This window comes from Bos mutus, chromosome 3 (genome assembly GCF_027580195.1).
Source record: "Bos mutus isolate GX-2022 chromosome 3, NWIPB_WYAK_1.1, whole genome shotgun sequence".
Lineage (NCBI taxonomy): Eukaryota > Metazoa > Chordata > Mammalia > Artiodactyla > Bovidae > Bos > Bos mutus.
In genome coordinates this window covers 117,812,134-117,827,426 of record NC_091619.1, presented here as the reverse complement: position 1 = coordinate 117,827,426, position 15,293 = coordinate 117,812,134, and the positions used below count along the sequence as shown (strand labels likewise).

General features: G+C 54.0%; 1 protein-coding gene across 9 annotated transcripts in view; it reads right to left on the bottom strand.

Annotated features, from left to right (window-relative positions):
- FARP2 (FERM, ARH/RhoGEF and pleckstrin domain protein 2) overlaps nt 1-15,293 on the bottom strand; it is a 98,632-nt gene that overhangs the window by 8,648 nt on the left and 74,691 nt on the right. For all 9 annotated transcript variants that reach the window (XR_011463784.1, XR_011463785.1, XM_070368663.1 and 6 more), the window contains 6 exons: nt 11,017-11,180; nt 8,598-8,687; nt 7,898-8,031; nt 3,037-3,118; nt 1,862-2,111; nt 961-1,091 (listed from right to left, as the gene is read on the bottom strand). Coding sequence is in view for 7 of the 9 variants with exons in the window: in XM_070368663.1 (XP_070224764.1) it covers nt 961-1,091; nt 1,862-2,111; nt 3,037-3,118; nt 7,898-8,031; nt 8,598-8,687; nt 11,017-11,180 (851 nt within the window). In the remaining 2 variants the exon portion in view is untranslated. The remainder of the gene's footprint in view (nt 1-960; nt 1,092-1,861; nt 2,112-3,036; nt 3,119-7,897; nt 8,032-8,597; nt 8,688-11,016; nt 11,181-15,293) is intronic.

The following is a 15,293-nucleotide window of genomic DNA, read 5'->3' as shown; positions in this document are numbered from 1 at the left end:
ACAGAGAAATTAGATATCAGCTAAATAAAAAACTTCCATGTTGTAAGTGATGCCATCAAGAAAGTGAAAAGATAACCCACAAAATGGGAGAACATATTTGGCAAGTCATATTCTGGTAAAGATCTGTCATTCAGAGATGAGAGGGAACCTCACAACAGTAAAGAGACAACCCAATTAAACGGTGGGCAAAGGACCTGGACAGGCACTTCTCCGAAGGAGGCACAGAAATGGCGAGTGAACATGAGGAAAGATGCTTGTGTTAGCCATCAGGGGAATGCAGATCGAACCACGGGGAGATGCCACTGCGTACTGTCAGAACCATACGGCTAACTCAGAAAGACAAGATACGGAAGAATCAGAACCTTCACGTGCTCCTGGTGGGGGTGTAAAATGCTGCAGCCTCTGGGGACAACTTCGGCAATTTCTCAAAATGTTAAACACAGAGTGTTCATGACCATGTGACTTGGCACTTACACTCCTAGGTATATATATGTGTGCCCAGGAGAACTGAAAACACACGTTCACGCAGGACTTGCACACGGTGTTCACAGAACCACAACGGCCAAAAAGTGGAAACAACCGAGGTGTCCATTAGCAGATGACAGAGAAACAAGCCGCGCCATCTCCAGAGACAGAGCTCTGCTCCTCAGCCACAAGAAGAATGAGGCCACCACCCCCAACACGAATGAGCGTGAAGACACTGTGCTGAGAGAGAAGTGAGACGAAAGGCCACACACTGTGAGGCTCCTGAGGGGGGAGATCCAGAGAAAGGAAGCCGGTTAGCTGCCGGACCAGGGATGGGGTTTCTTTCGGGGAATGAAAATGTCCTGGAATTTGTGGCGATGTGGCACAACCTCATGAATACACAAAAAACCAGGGAATCATACACTCTGAATTATGTCTCAGTCAAAAACAGTGAAGTAACCAGCTCAAAAAACGTTCTTAAACGAAGCCACTCACCCTGCCGGGAGCAACGAGACTCTCTATGCCCACCAAGTCCCGCTGCAGCTCCGTCAGCTTCTGCAGGTTCTCCAGCTGGACCAGGCTGTGCTGGAGCATGGAGGTCACTTCCGTGATGGCCTGGAGGGCATCTGCGTGGAGAGGTCCCTCAGTACAAGCAGGGGCAAGTGGGCTGGGGTGGCGGGGACAAAACCCTCCCCCGACCAGCTTGTGACATTTTAAAGGTGGTTTTAATTCCAGGAACACTGCGCTCAAACTCCTCACAGGACTGCCAGGGAGAGCAAGTGTGGGTCCTGAAACCTGGACTCATGCAGCCCAAACTGCTCCGGGCCAACACCCAGGCTCGGTGAAGAGACAGGACAGTCTCTGGAAATAGCTCTTTAATGCTGTGGGTCCTCATCTGACATGGGCTCTTCTTTCACGGTTCCCTTAAGATGCTTAGAGCCATAGGAAAAGTGTGTCCTCTCCTTTTTAGCAAAAACAACACTTGCTCTCAGGAAGGAGAGGAAGGGCACTGTCGGCACCCTAGGGTCCGTTTTGTGCCTTGTACATCAGAAAGCATCTGTTCTGTCCTCAGGACGTGGGAGACCCGAGGAAGGACGGGCTGCCGAGCTCTCTCCAGCATGTCTGGTGACAGTGGTGACTTGACCTGAGAGGCAGGGATTTCCTGCTCTAAGTTTACCCTGCAACTGCGAGTCCTATTTGGAGGTCACAAGCATCAGGGTTTATTCTTTGGTCCTTTTAACAAGTGAGAAACGGCAGAGTCAACGGAGTCAGATGCTTCGGTCAGGAGCATGTTCCCCGAGTTTGTGGTTTAAAAGCAGCCGCCCTGCCCTCCCCTGCCCCGGCAGGCTCGAGAAGGGCCCCGCCGGCGAGGGCCGGGGCGTCAGGCGGCACTCACCGCGGAGGTCGGCGTGGTCCTGGCCGTGCGGGTCGGGGTGCCCGGGCACCGGGGCGCACAGGCGGCGCAGCAGCAGGCGGTAGTGGCGCAGGCGCTGCAGCGGCTTCAGCAGGAAGGCGTTGAGCGGCAGGTAGCAGACCTTCTGCAGCTCGAAGTCGCGGCGCAGCGCCTCCAGCCTCCGCAGGCGCCGGCTGGCCGCCTCCAGCTCCGTCAGGACCTCGTGCAGCCGCTGGAAGTGGCCGGTGAGCGCCTGCGGGCGGGATGGGCTGAGCGGCAGCGCGCGCCCCGGCTCCACCCGGTCAGCCCCTCGGAGCCGCGTCCCCGTGGGGGTTGCCCCTGAACCGGCGTCTCAGGGGACCGCACAGGCGGCCGCCGGGCCAGGTAAGCGCCACCAAACGGTGCGCGCGCGTGTGGGCCTAAGCTCACGCCGCCTCCGGACGCGCTCACAGCCCGCCCTGAGAACCGAAACCCGGGAGGCGCGTCCGGGGGAGACGCGCTCACCTTAAGCCTAAAAGGGGCGCCTGGGCCACTGCGGGGCGGGGCCTCAGGGGCGGGGCGGAACCCGGCGGGCCCGGAGGAGCCTCTGGGCCGGGCGGAGCCTCAGGGCGGGGCGGAGCCTCAGGGGCGGGGCAGGAAGCCTGGAGGAGGGGCACTTAGCGAGTCCCGCGAGAACCAGACTCCCAGCGCCCGGAGTGCGGGCGGCGCGGCCGGAGGTAAAGCTGGTGCCTCGGGCTCCCTGCATAGGGGCGCGAGCGCAGCGGAAGCAGCTGCACCGGCCCCACGGCTCTGAGGGGCGCGGCTGAGGAACCCTGGCCGGGCAGGAGGCAGCCCTGTGGGGCGCTGTTGATCCTGAGGGGCCTGTGTCCTGAAGAGAATGCCTTTGGGGTGGAGGAGGCAGCTCCGAGAGGACCTGGCCTGAAGGGAGCTCTGTTCTGTGGGGGCACTGACCTGAGGAAAGCCCATTCTGGTGGAAATAGCGCTCCTCCGGAGAGGAACACGGCTCAGAGGGCTCGTGTCCTGACCGAGAGGAACGCGGCTCAGAAGGGCTCCTGTCCTGACCTGAGGGGAAGTCTGTCCTGCCTTTTGTCGTTCTAAGGAGAACACTGTCCTGAGGAGGAATCTGGTGTCCTCGCCACCAGCTGCTAGGCCCAGAGCTTCTCACAAGCCCATGCTACCTTTAACTGAAGCATGTTCCTGAGCAGGATGTCCCCGATGCGCTGGTGACTGCCTGTGGCCTGGGTGCTAGAAGATTCCTCCCTGGAGCAGAGGGACAAATGAGGTCAAAACCTTGGACCGCTTGTGAGAAATGCTCCTCTCGCTGCTAGTGTGATGGTGAGTCCCCGGCTCAGAACAGCACCCAGAGGCTCTGAGGGGGAGGCCATGCTTAACAGAGACTGTTATCATATCTCGATCATATTTGAAATGGTAGTGACCAGGCAAAAAAGGATCATCTCCTGAGACTGGAGATCTCTTCAAGAAAATGAGAAACACCAAGGGAACATTTCATGCAAAGATGGGCACAATAAAGGACAGAAATGGTATGGACCTAACAGAAGCAGAAGCTATTAAGAAGAGGTGGCAAGAATACACAGAACTATGCAAAAAAGGTCTTCATGACCCAGATAACCACAATGGTGTGATCACTCACTTAGACCCAGACATCCTAGAGTGTGAAGTGAAGTGAGCCTTAGGAAGCGTCACTACAAACAAAGCTAGTGTAGGTGATGGAATTCCAGCTGAGCTATTTCAAGTCCTAAAAAATGATGCTGTGAAAGCATTGCACTCAACATGCCAGCAAATTTGGAAAACTCAGCAGTGGCCACAGGACAGGAAAAGCTCAGTTTTCATTCCAATCCCTAAGAAGGGGAATGCCAAAAAATGTTCAAACTACTACACAATTGTGCTCATTTTACATCCTAGCAAAGTAATGCTCAAAATCCTTCAAGCTAGGCTTCAATAGTACATGAACTGAGAACTTCCAGATACACAAGCTGGATTTAGAAAAGGCAGAGGAACCAGAGATCAAATTGCCAACATCCATTGAATCATAGGGCTTCGCAAGTTGTGCAGTGGTAAAGAATCTGCCTGCCAATGCAGGAGACACAGAGCTGTGGGTCAGGAAGATCCCCTGGAGAAGGAAATGGTAACCCACTCCAGTATTCTTGTCTGGAAAATTCCATGGCCAGAGGAGCCTGGCGGCCTACAGTCCACAGGGTCGCAAAGAGTCAGACATGACTGAGTATGCACCAAAGCATATAGTATACTATAAAATGTATAGTTGGATCATAGAAAAAGAAAGACAATTCCAGAAAAACAAATGCTTCACTGACTGTGCTAAAGCCTTTGACTGTGTGGATCACAACAACTGTGGAAAATTCTTAAAGAGATATGAATACCAGAGACCCTACCTGCTTCCTGTATGCAGGTCAAGAAGCAGCATTTAGAACTGGACTTAAAACTATAGACTGGTTCAGAATTGGGAAAGGAGTATGTCAAGGCTGTGTTGTATATTGTCACCCTGCTTATTTAACTTCTATGTAGAGTACATTATGTGAAATGCTGGGCTAGATGAAACACAAGCTTCAATCAAGATTGCTAGGAGACATATCAATAACCTCAGATATGCAGGTGATACCACCCTAATAGCAGAAAGTGAAGAGGAACTAAAGAGCCTCTTAATGAGGGTAAAAGAGGGGAGTGAAAAAGCTGGCTTAAAACTCAACATTAAAAAACTAAGATCATGGCTTCTGGTCCCATCACTTCATGGCAAAGAGATGGAGGAAAAATGGAAACACTGACAGACTATTTTCTTGGGCTCCAAAATCACTGTGGATGGTGGACTGCCACCATGAAATTAAAAGACGCTTTCTCCTTGAAAAAAAGCTATAATAAACCTAGACAGCATATTAAAAAGCTGAGACATCACGTTGTCAACAAGGTCTGTATCAGTTTAGTCCCTGGGTCGTGTCTGATTCTGCAACCCCATGGACTGTAGCATGCCAGGCCTCCCTGTCCATTACCAACTCCCAGAGCTTGCTCAAACATGTCTGTCGAGTTGGTGATGCCACCCAGCAACTCATCCTCTGTCTTCCCCTTTTCCTCCCAGCTTCAATCATTCTCAGCATCAGGGTCTTTTCCAATGAGTCAGTTCTTTGCATCAGGTGGCCAAAGTATTGGAGCTTCAGCTTCAGCATCAGTCCCTCCAATGAACATCCAGGACTGATTTCCTTTAGGACGAACTGGTTGGATCTCCTTGCAGTCCAAGGGACTCTCAGGAGTTTTCTCCAACACCACAGTCCAAAAGCACCAGTTCTTTTGTGCTCAGCTTTCTTCATGGTCCAACTCTCACATCCATACATGACTACTGGAAAAACCATAGCTTTGACTAGATAAAACTTTGCCAGCAAAGTAATGTCTCTGCTTTTTAATATGCTGTCTAGGTTGGTCATAGCTTTTTTTCCAAGGAGCAAGCATCTTTTAATTTCATGGCTTCAGTCACCATCTGTAGTGATTTTGGAACCTAAGAAAATAAAAATTTCTATTGTTTCCCCATCTATTTGCCATGAAGTGATGAGACCAGATGCCATGATCTTCATTTTTTGAATGTTGAGTTTTAAGCCAGCTTTTTCACTCTCCTCTTTTACTTTCAAGAGGCTCTTTAGTTCCTTTTCATTTTCTGCCACTAGGGTGGTGTTACCTGCATATCTGAGGTTATTGATATTTCTCCCAGCAATCTTGATTGAAGCTTGTGCTTCATCCAGCCCAGCATTTCACATGATGTACTCTGGATAAAAGTTAAATAAGCAGGGTGACAATATACAACACAGCCTTGAGTACTCCTTTCCCAATTTGGAGCTAGTCCATTGATGCATGTCCAGGTTCTAGCTGTTGCTTCCTGACCTGCATACAGATTTCTCAGGAGGCAGGTAAGGCGGTCTGGTATTCACATCTCTTTAAGAATTTTCCACAGTTTGTTGTGATCCACACAGCTAAAGACTTTAGCATAGTCAATGAAGCAGAAGTAGATGTTTCCCTGGACTTCTCTTGCTTTTCCTGTGATCCAATCAATGTTGGCAATTTGATCTCTGGTGCCTCTGCTTTTTCTAAATCCACCATGTACATCTGGAAGTTCTCCGTTCACATATTGTTGAAGCCTGGCTTGGAGAATTTTGAACATTACTTTGCTAGCATGTGAGATGAGTGCAATTGTGCGGTAGTTTGAACATTCTTTGGCATGCCTTTCTTTAGGATTGGAACGAAAACTGACCTTTTCCAGTCCTGTGGCCACTGCTGAGTTTTCCAAATTTGCTGGCATGTTGAGTGCAACACTTTAACAGCATCATCTTTTAGGATTTGAAATAGCTCAGGTGGAATTCCATCACCTCCATTAGCTTTGTTTGTAGTGATGCTTCAAGGCCCCTTTGATTTTACACTATAGGATGTCTGGCTCTAGGTGAGTGATCACACCATCGTGGTTATCTGGGTCATGAAGATCTGTTTTGTATAGTTCTTCTGTGTATTCTTGCTACCTCTTCTTAATATCTTCTGCTTCTGTTAGGTCCATACCATATCTGTCCTTTATTGTGCCCATCTTTGCATGAAATGTTCCCTTGGTATCTCTAAGTTTTTGAGATCTCTAGTCTTTCCCATTCAACTGTTTTCCTCTATTTCTTTGCATTGATCACTGAGGAAGGCTTTCTCATCTCTCCTTGCTATTCTTTGGAACTCTGCATTCAGATGGATATATCTTTCCTTTTCTCCTTTGCCTTTTACTTCTCTTCTTTTCTCAGCTATTTATAAGGCCTCCTCAGACTGCCATCTTGCCTTTTTGCATTTCTTTTTCTTGGGGATGGTCTTGATCACTGCCTCCTGTACAATGTCATGAACCTCTGTCCATAGTTCTTCAGGCACTCTATCAGATCTAATCCCTTGAATCTATTTGTCACTTCCATTGTATAATCGTAAGGGATTTAATTTAGGTCACATCTGAATGGTCAAGTGGTTTTCCCTCCTTTCTTCAATTTAAGTCTGAATTTTGCAGTAAGGAGTTCATGATCTGAGCCACAGTCAGCTCCCGGTCTTGTTTTTGCTGACATATAGAGCTTCTTCATCTTTGGCTGCAAAGAATGTAATCGATGTGATTTGGTGTTGGCCGTGTGGTGATGTAATCGATGTGATTTGGTGATGTCCATGTGGTGATGGCCATGTGGTGATGTCCATGTGGTGATGTCCAGGCGTAGCATCGTCTCTTGTTGGAAGACAGTGTTTGCTATGATCAGTGCGTTCTCTGTGCAAAACTCTGTTAGCCTTTGCCCTGCTGCATTTTGTACTCCAAGGCCAAACTTGCCTGTTACTCCAGGTATCTCTTGACTTCCTACTTTTGCATTCCAGTCCCTTATGATGAAAAGGATATCATTTTGGTCTGTATAGTCGAAGCTATGGTTTTTCCAGTAGTCATGTATGGGTGTGAGAGTTGGACCATAAAGAAGGCTGAGCACTGAAGAATTGATGATTTCAAACTATGGTGCTGGAGAAGTCTCTTGAAGTCCTTTGGACAGCAAGAAGATCAAACCATTCAATTCTGAAGGAAATCAACCCTGAATAGTCACTGGAAAGACTGATGCTGAAGCTGAAGCTCCAATACTTTGACCTCCTGATGTGAATAGCTGACTCACTGGAAGAGATCCTGATGCTGGGAAAGATTAAGGTCATGAGGAGAAGGGGGTGACATATGATGAGATGATTGATAACATCACCGACTCGATGGACTGTGAGTTTGAGCAAACTCTGGGTGACGGTGAAGGACAGTATGCTGCAGTCCATGGGTTGTAAAGAGTTGGACACGACTGAGTGACTGAATAACAAAATTCTCTCTTCTGGAATGGGATAAATGAAGGCAACTTATGTATTTACTAACATCTGTTTCAATGAAATAATGACTCCTGTGAAATACTTCCCGGAGCTGGAAAGCTCCTGAGAGCAGTGATGATGGGAGGTGCCAGGGGAAGGGGGGGCGGGGGGTGTGCAGGGCATTACCAGAGTGCCAGCCTCTGCTCCACCTCACGAAGGAAGCCTCTGTGGAACTCGTAGATGGGGTCAATGTTGGAGAAGAGCAAGGTCATCAGGTCTGCAGGCATGGCGTCCGCCTTGACCACCGCGCTCCGGAACCACTGCCAGAAGAGCTCAGGGTGACCCAGGAACCTCACACCTTAGGACATGCGGCACTGACTGCAGAGGCCCCATGAGGACAGCTCAAATCAGTGCTATAGCCAACCTCTCGGCTGATCACCCCAGTTTTCACAATATAAGAAAACAGTTCTGGATGAAAAGCTTCCAAGGAATATGTTGCCAGGTTTACAAAGATTGGACCCAGTACTGACCTGACTAGAGATGTTTTAAGGCAAATATATTTAACAGAACATATATGGCTCAGCTGGTAAAGAATCCACTTGCAATGCGGAGACCTGGGTTCGATCCCTCGGTTGGGAAGATCCCTTGGAGAAGGGAACAGGCCAGTATCCTGGCCTGGAGAATTCCATGGACTGAATAGTCCATGGGGCCGCAAAGAGTTGGATATGACTGAGCGACTTTCACACTTGGCACACTTCACACACATAGACATGCATACACAGATTTCATGACGGCCAAGAGCAGTTTATCAGGAGGGATTCTGTCTCTGACCTAGATTTAAGAAGTAGTCAGAAAATCAAAGTAACAAAGGATTTAGGTTTCATACCACGGTAATAACTTCTAAATCCTTCAGGTATGTTCGTTCCGTAGCGAGAATCTCCTTTGCTATGAAATATGCCTCGTCCGTGGGCACGCACTGCAAAAGGCGCAGAGAGTGTGAGTGAGCATCTGCGGCCATGTCACCGACGGTCCTAACACACCGTCTCTTCTGCTGACATTAACACTGTTGTGTGATCTTCACATGTAATTCCCGAGTCACTTCTGAGTAAAAATATAAGCCCAGTTTTATCTCCCTCAGATGTTTTTCTCATATTATGTTATTCTTTTTGAGAAAATAATTGCTGCTTAAACAGTGGCATACCCTGAAACTAATTATTCATTTTGTGATGAGATTATTGTTCCGATATCACTGCCAGGACTGCAGCTGATTAACACACAAATATAGGCAAACCTCAGAGAAACTGTGGGTTGGGTTCCAGACCGCCACAATGCGGCAAACGTTACAGCAAAGTGGATCAAATAAATGTGCGGGGACAAGTCCACGGCGACGAACCCTCCCGAGTGGGGAGGGCAGGGCTGCACCCCAGAGTGGCCCAGGCCTCGTGCCCGCCTGGGCCGGGGGCTGTCTCGACCCTGCAGGGCCCCAGGCCGCCCCGAGCAAGCCAAGGTCTGCGTGGCGGCCCCCCTCCACGCTTCCCCCCTGGCGCTCGCCCAGCCCACTCCGTCTCTGCATGCTCACCCTCTGCTCCTCCACCAGGTGGAGGACTTGGGGCTGTCCCTCCTGTGGCAAGCGTGGCCACAGGCACCTGGGGTGTGCCGAGTGCAGAGGCTCCTGCCCTTGAGTGCACAGCCTCCCGGAGGAAACAGGTAGGAAGCAACTCTAGCTACTGAGGAAGTGGCCCGTCCGGGCAGCAGAGTGCACAGGACGGGGAGCAGGTGGGGTGCAGGGTGGGCGGTCCGGACCAGCTCAGAGGTCAAGGGTGGGGGCGGGTACAGGGTGAGAGAAGTGGTCATCAGCAGGAAGGCAGGGTCTTTGGGGCCTATCTGAGCACATGATGGTGTGCTGGCCCCAAGGTGAGTCTGGGGGCTGGGGCTGCTCGGGAGGTGAGCCAGGGTGAGGGGGGGCCCACGCATTCTGAAGGTCCGGGCCCGGGCAGGTGGAGGAAGTGAAAGAGTGCGGGAAGGGTGAGAGTCCAAGGCTGCAGGCGATCAGCTTGGGGATGAAGTGTGGTGGGGTCTGAGGCGTGCTGGGAAAGGGAGGCTGGGGCAGGGGCTTCTCCCTGGGGCCTGAGACCAGCTCCACTGCGGGCAGCGAGTCAGGACAAGAAAGCCTGCAGGGAACTGACCTGTCTAGGAGGGAGCATTGCTGGGAGGTGGAGGTGCCCAGAAACAACCACGGCAGCATCACTGCCGAGATCACAGCCGCACGGCAGGTGTCACCAGTTAGTGACAGGGGCTGCCAGCAGCAGGGGTCAGCAGTGGCTCATGGACACCAGCCTGGGTAGCCAGGGCCAGCCCCGGATTTCCAGATCAAAGACCAGCTTCTAGGAAACTCAGCGGGGAGAAGGAGAAAGCAAAACGTCGGCTCCTCTGCCAGCCATACCCCAAGGTCAGGGCCCAGGTCAGGGCAGAGGGAGGAGCCGAGCTTTGTTCCCACAGAGCCCGAGGGGAGCCCACCAACAGGCAGAGGAGCACCCGTTAGAAAGGGTGCGCCAGCTCCGTTTCAGGCCGTCCCAGCACTGTGGCGCCTCACCAGTTTCCGCAGTTAGTGGGAGACGCTGGTAGGGAAGGGGTTTCAGGCAGCAAGCTGGCACTGGGCTCCGGAGGAGGACTGGGCAGCTCCCCACCCCCACCCCAACCCGCGAGCTGGGCAGCCAGACGCTGATGCCAGAGCCCAAGGCCGGGCCGGTGGACACCAAGGCTCCCAGACCCTGCGTTCCACCGCGGGGCTAGGAACACGGAGGCGGCCCCAGCCCTGCCAAGGGGTCATCAGGGAAACTGGGGCTCCCTGCCTAAAGCTGGGGGCCCCGAGGCCAGGGTGCCCCTGCTTCAGGCCACGGCCTCGCTTGCGAGTGGCATCTCACCTCGATCCCCGGCTCTGCCTGCCAACCTCGTGCCTGCCCGACACTTAACCTGCAGGTGGGGGACTCACCTTCCGCCACAGGCCCAGCCCCGGAACTCCCCTCCAGGACTACCTCAGCCACCAGCCCCTGCTCCCCTGACCCCCGGGCCTCCTTCTAGCCCCTCCACTGTTAAACTGAAGCCAGTGGTTCGGGGAGCAGCAGGCTGAGGTCTCCGGGATCCAGCCCCACACTCAGAACCGACGGATGCCAGGAACCATGAGAGCAGCGGGGAGGCCCATCATGGTGCCGAAGCCCCCGGAGGCGAGGGGAGGGTCTCAAGACTGGGGCACCCCCCCTCGCCCCCCTCCACTTCCCAGCAGCAAGGCCCCCGGGGGCGCCCACCTTGCGTTTCGGCTCCTCCCGGTCGTCCATCCCGGCTCCAGCAGCGTCACTGAGGACGGGGCCCAGGAGGGGGTTGGGGCCCTGCACAGCTGGGCCCTGGGGGCTCAGGCCCGGTGGGCTCCTCTGGGTGGAAGGAGAAGGCTGAGGACTCTCCACGGAAAGGCCTGGAAGTGAACGGGTGATGGGGGGCGATGAGGAAGGGTGGACCTGAGGGGCAGCACCGCCACCAGGCCCTTCTGGGGACTGCGGCGGCAGGCACGGCTCAGTGTGACCCCGCTTCCCCAGGGAGCCTCCAGGGCAGCCTGGCCTGGGGCTCGGGGTCCCGGGAGATCGGCCGCCACGGAGCAGGGAGGGGACTGCAGGTGGGCGAGGAGGACAGGTGTGCTGAGGCCGATTCACTGACCCTACACCAGAAAGCTGGGTCACTCGGAGTTACCCGCACGGTTTCTACATCCCTGAATTGTTCATTAATAAGGCCTTTAATCTGGCGTTCTAGAATTATATCACAAAAGCAGTTTCTTTCCCTTCTTCAAGTACTGTTTGCTCTTGATTACACTGAGGCCAAGTTTTCACCTCGTTCTATTTCATCCAACATTTTGTAATACAAAATTATCTTACCTATTTAAAAAAATCCTCAAAGGTTTATTTATAATGTTTTTCTATGAGAAATTAGTAACTATTAAATGCCAAATTTGACAATTACCTTAAAGCAGAATTTCAGAAAAGATATTTGACTGGAGATTAAGAGCAACTTAAGATATCTTAAAAAGTGCAGTGTGCAGGAGGTGGGTGTAGAGAGCTCCCACACCGCAGCCCCACAGCCCCACAGCCCTGCAGCCCCGCAGCCCGGCCCTCCTCCCAGCGGCCCGGTTTCACATTGACAAGCTCAGAGCCCTGGGGAGCCGGAGCCGGGACCTCACCCAGGGCTTCCCGGGACAGGCTCCCCAGGCCGGATGGTAGAGCTGACCTCTGGGCTGCTCACACCACATCGATTCAGACACGGACAAATGTTCACTGACATCGGAAAACCTACCAGACAACGTAGAACAGAAACAGCTAGAACCGGTTTATTAAAATCTGCTTTCATTACACGTTTAAAATCGGCTAAGCCACCTTAAAATAATGTGACTTCCCCACGTCCCCTCCCGCCACACCAAGCCCACGAGGTCATGTCTGCCCAAACACGGCTGCTTCGACCGGAGAAGAGGCTCGCTCCCCAGACAAGCTGTGAGGATCACATGCCAGAGTCCCTTCTGTCCCTCCTTAGTCTGGAGCAGCATGATGAGACACCGTGACCCACTGAAAATTCAGAAAAGAGCATGCAAGCGGAGGCTCGAGAAGGAGGGGGTGCATGAACGCTGACGGCTGATTCACGTCCTCATTCGGCAGAAACCAACAAGACGCCGTGAAGCAGCCGCTCTTCAATCAAAAGGAAAGAAAATGTGTGCAGTCTGCTCACAAGGTGTGTGCTGGTTCCCCAGGCCTGCGTTCCCGGACTGAGGGCCGGCGCTCACGCTCACTGGTCCTGAGAGCAGGTCCACGGGGCGACCCAGCACCCTCCCGCCCCACACAGCCTCCTCCACGAGGTCACCCCCAGGAAGCTCGTAGTGCAGTTTACCAGAAGGTCTTGCACAAAGGCTTTAAAAGCAGAAGGTGACAGGTGAGGAGCTGGTGGTGGCACTGATGCCTCCTACAAGCAGGCCAGGGTGGGCAGGGGTGGGCTCGGCAGGGGCGCCGACGGGCGGGCAACGCTAGCTCGGGGTGGGCTGCTCGTTTGGAATCCACTGTTTGGCTTCTGGGGGTGGTTAGAGCCACCATCTGGTATTGTCACTGTGGGCACAGCTGCCCTTCTATCTGTGGGCTCCACATCTGAGGGTTCAATCGGCGAGGACTGAATTTATTCAGGGGAAAACGTTCCAGAAAGCCCCGGAAAGCAGCATGTGAATGTACACTGTTACGCCTGTTCAGAGCACTGCCGGCGCAGCGGGGGCCATGCCCACGGAGAGAGGCTTCCCTGTCCGGGTGCGCCGGGGGCGGGCGCCACGCCGTTTCTCGGAAGGGCCCTTCCTGCGGGGGGCGTGCTCTCTCGGGCCCTGGAGCCAGCCGTGTGACTGCCGGGCGACGGCTGTGCTTGCCATTTTGCAAACACCACCCACGTGTCCTCTAGTGACCAGACTAACGGGCACCGCAACCTGGCGTTGGGCATTTATTCTCACTCAATCTGTCGGCCACAGTGAGACGCTGCAGTCACACCCACATCTGTTTTGTCAACTCAGATGCCAGGAGATGGGGCGGATGCATCTGTGGGGCGCTGCCCTCAGGCACGTGGCAGGAAGCGTGTAACCACCCACACTCGAAGCTCTGGAGCGTGCAGGCCACCGTCCCTGTCGTGGAGTCTCCGTGTGGGGCCGTGGCTCTGCCAGCCACTTCCAGGAGGGCCTGGCATGTGTGAGTACTGCTCTGGACCCGTGTGATGACGTGACAGGCACTGACCGTAGAAAGTCCTGTCCACACAGACGACCTGCATTAGTACACAGGCTAACAGGCAGGCGGGCGGCTCAAGCATTTTTAAGGCGCCAAACGTCGCGTTTTAGGTTCCACAGAGGGTGTGTGGCCCTACCTGGTGTGGTAAAGAACCTCACACGCCTGTTAACACCGACCCGTGTGCAAGGTCGTCTGCTGGCCGGGGCAGCGCAACTGGGTGGCAGGAGTCCTGCTCCAGGACCAACGCTCACACATGGGGTGCGCTCCTGTCCCCTGCGGCCTCAGGGACCTCCAGGTCCTGCAGACGGGCCACGTCTGCAAATGGCGTGTTGTGACAGGGTCCAAAAGCAAATGATTGGAGCGGGCGGACAGCTGCTGTCCACCCAGAGGTCATGGCAGGCTGTGCTCTCCAAGCTGCAGGGCCAAGGCCTGAGTGTCTTCAGAAAAACCACTGAAAATGTAAAACTTTCATGTGAAACAGTCAGTAGGGAGCCGCTCTGGAAGAGAGTTTTCTCTGTGGGCTCTATTTCCAATTGTTCCTAAGAATCCTCTCGCAGTGTCGACGCCGTCTGGAGAAGCGCAGTCGTCTTCCCCCGCGGCCTTGTCCCGACCGCCTGACAGGGTGACAAAAGAGAGACCTCACGTTTAGACGGGAAGCTCGGCTACTTTCATTTCATACCTTTAAATGCTCTCCTTCAAAACCCAGTAATAAAATTATCTGGAAACCTTGTGCCTAATAGTGGAACAAGAGTCGGCTCCGGTTTGGAAAAGTCAAGGTCGAGTCTGAAGGTTAAGATGCTGCAGGGTCCAAGCCGCAGCAGCGCCTCGGTGGCTAGAAGGGTGACCACTCGTCCCGAAGAGCAGGGGAGCGCCCATGTCCCGACGGTCCAGCGAAACGGCCCTGGCGCTGGCAGAAGCCAGGCCGGGCTCCACGTCTGGCCCAGGGTTTTCTGAGTCACTTTCATACAAAATGCGGCTCATGAAGTAAAAGCTGCTCTGAGGGGTCCAAGCGCCACTCCCCTTCCTCCTGCTCTGAGTCCATCCTTCTCCCGAGGCTGACACCGCAGTCCGCCCACGGCCCCGATACTCAGGGGTGACGTCTACGTGCACGGCGTGTCCAGGGGCGTCTCCCTGAGTTTCCTTCTAAGTAAATATGACTCTTTCCTTGTTCAGGGAAGCAAGCACCCCAACCTACAGCTCAGTCCCACTCTGGGCCGGCTGTCCGGCCAACGCCCGCTAGGTGTGGGGTCTTCTCTGTGGGACACTCCTGCCGGCCCAGGCAGCAGGCTCTAATAAATGACACCTTCTGTCTAAAGCTTGAGAAGCTGTGACTTAATGATCCTCTGGACCACTGGAGCACCGGACGCAAGGTCCCATACAGTAGGCGGTCTGCAGGGACGTCGTTGGGAGGAAGGTGCGGCCCAAGTGGACGCTCCTGGAGAGTGAGGCCACAGGGCTTTTACGCTCCTGACCACTCACGCTGGGGACCGACCAGGCTAACCCCTGGGGGCGCTGGCACGGAGGCACCAGTCAGGGACAGGGCTGGAGTCACAGGAGGGACCCACGCCCCCGTGACCCACTGTCCTCTCCTCTGAGGACCGTGACTGCCCGCCGCAGGCTCCCGGGGAGTGTGGGCCAACGGGGGCCGGTCCAGGGCTGCCAGGCGCCCCACCACCCCCACCACACTGGGTGCCAGGTGTCCCCAGACCCCGCAGAGGAGGCGCCCCCCCAAGGCCTGCGCTGCCGGGCACTCTCCTCAGCCGGCCCCCGGGAGCAGCTTCCCGGGATGCGGG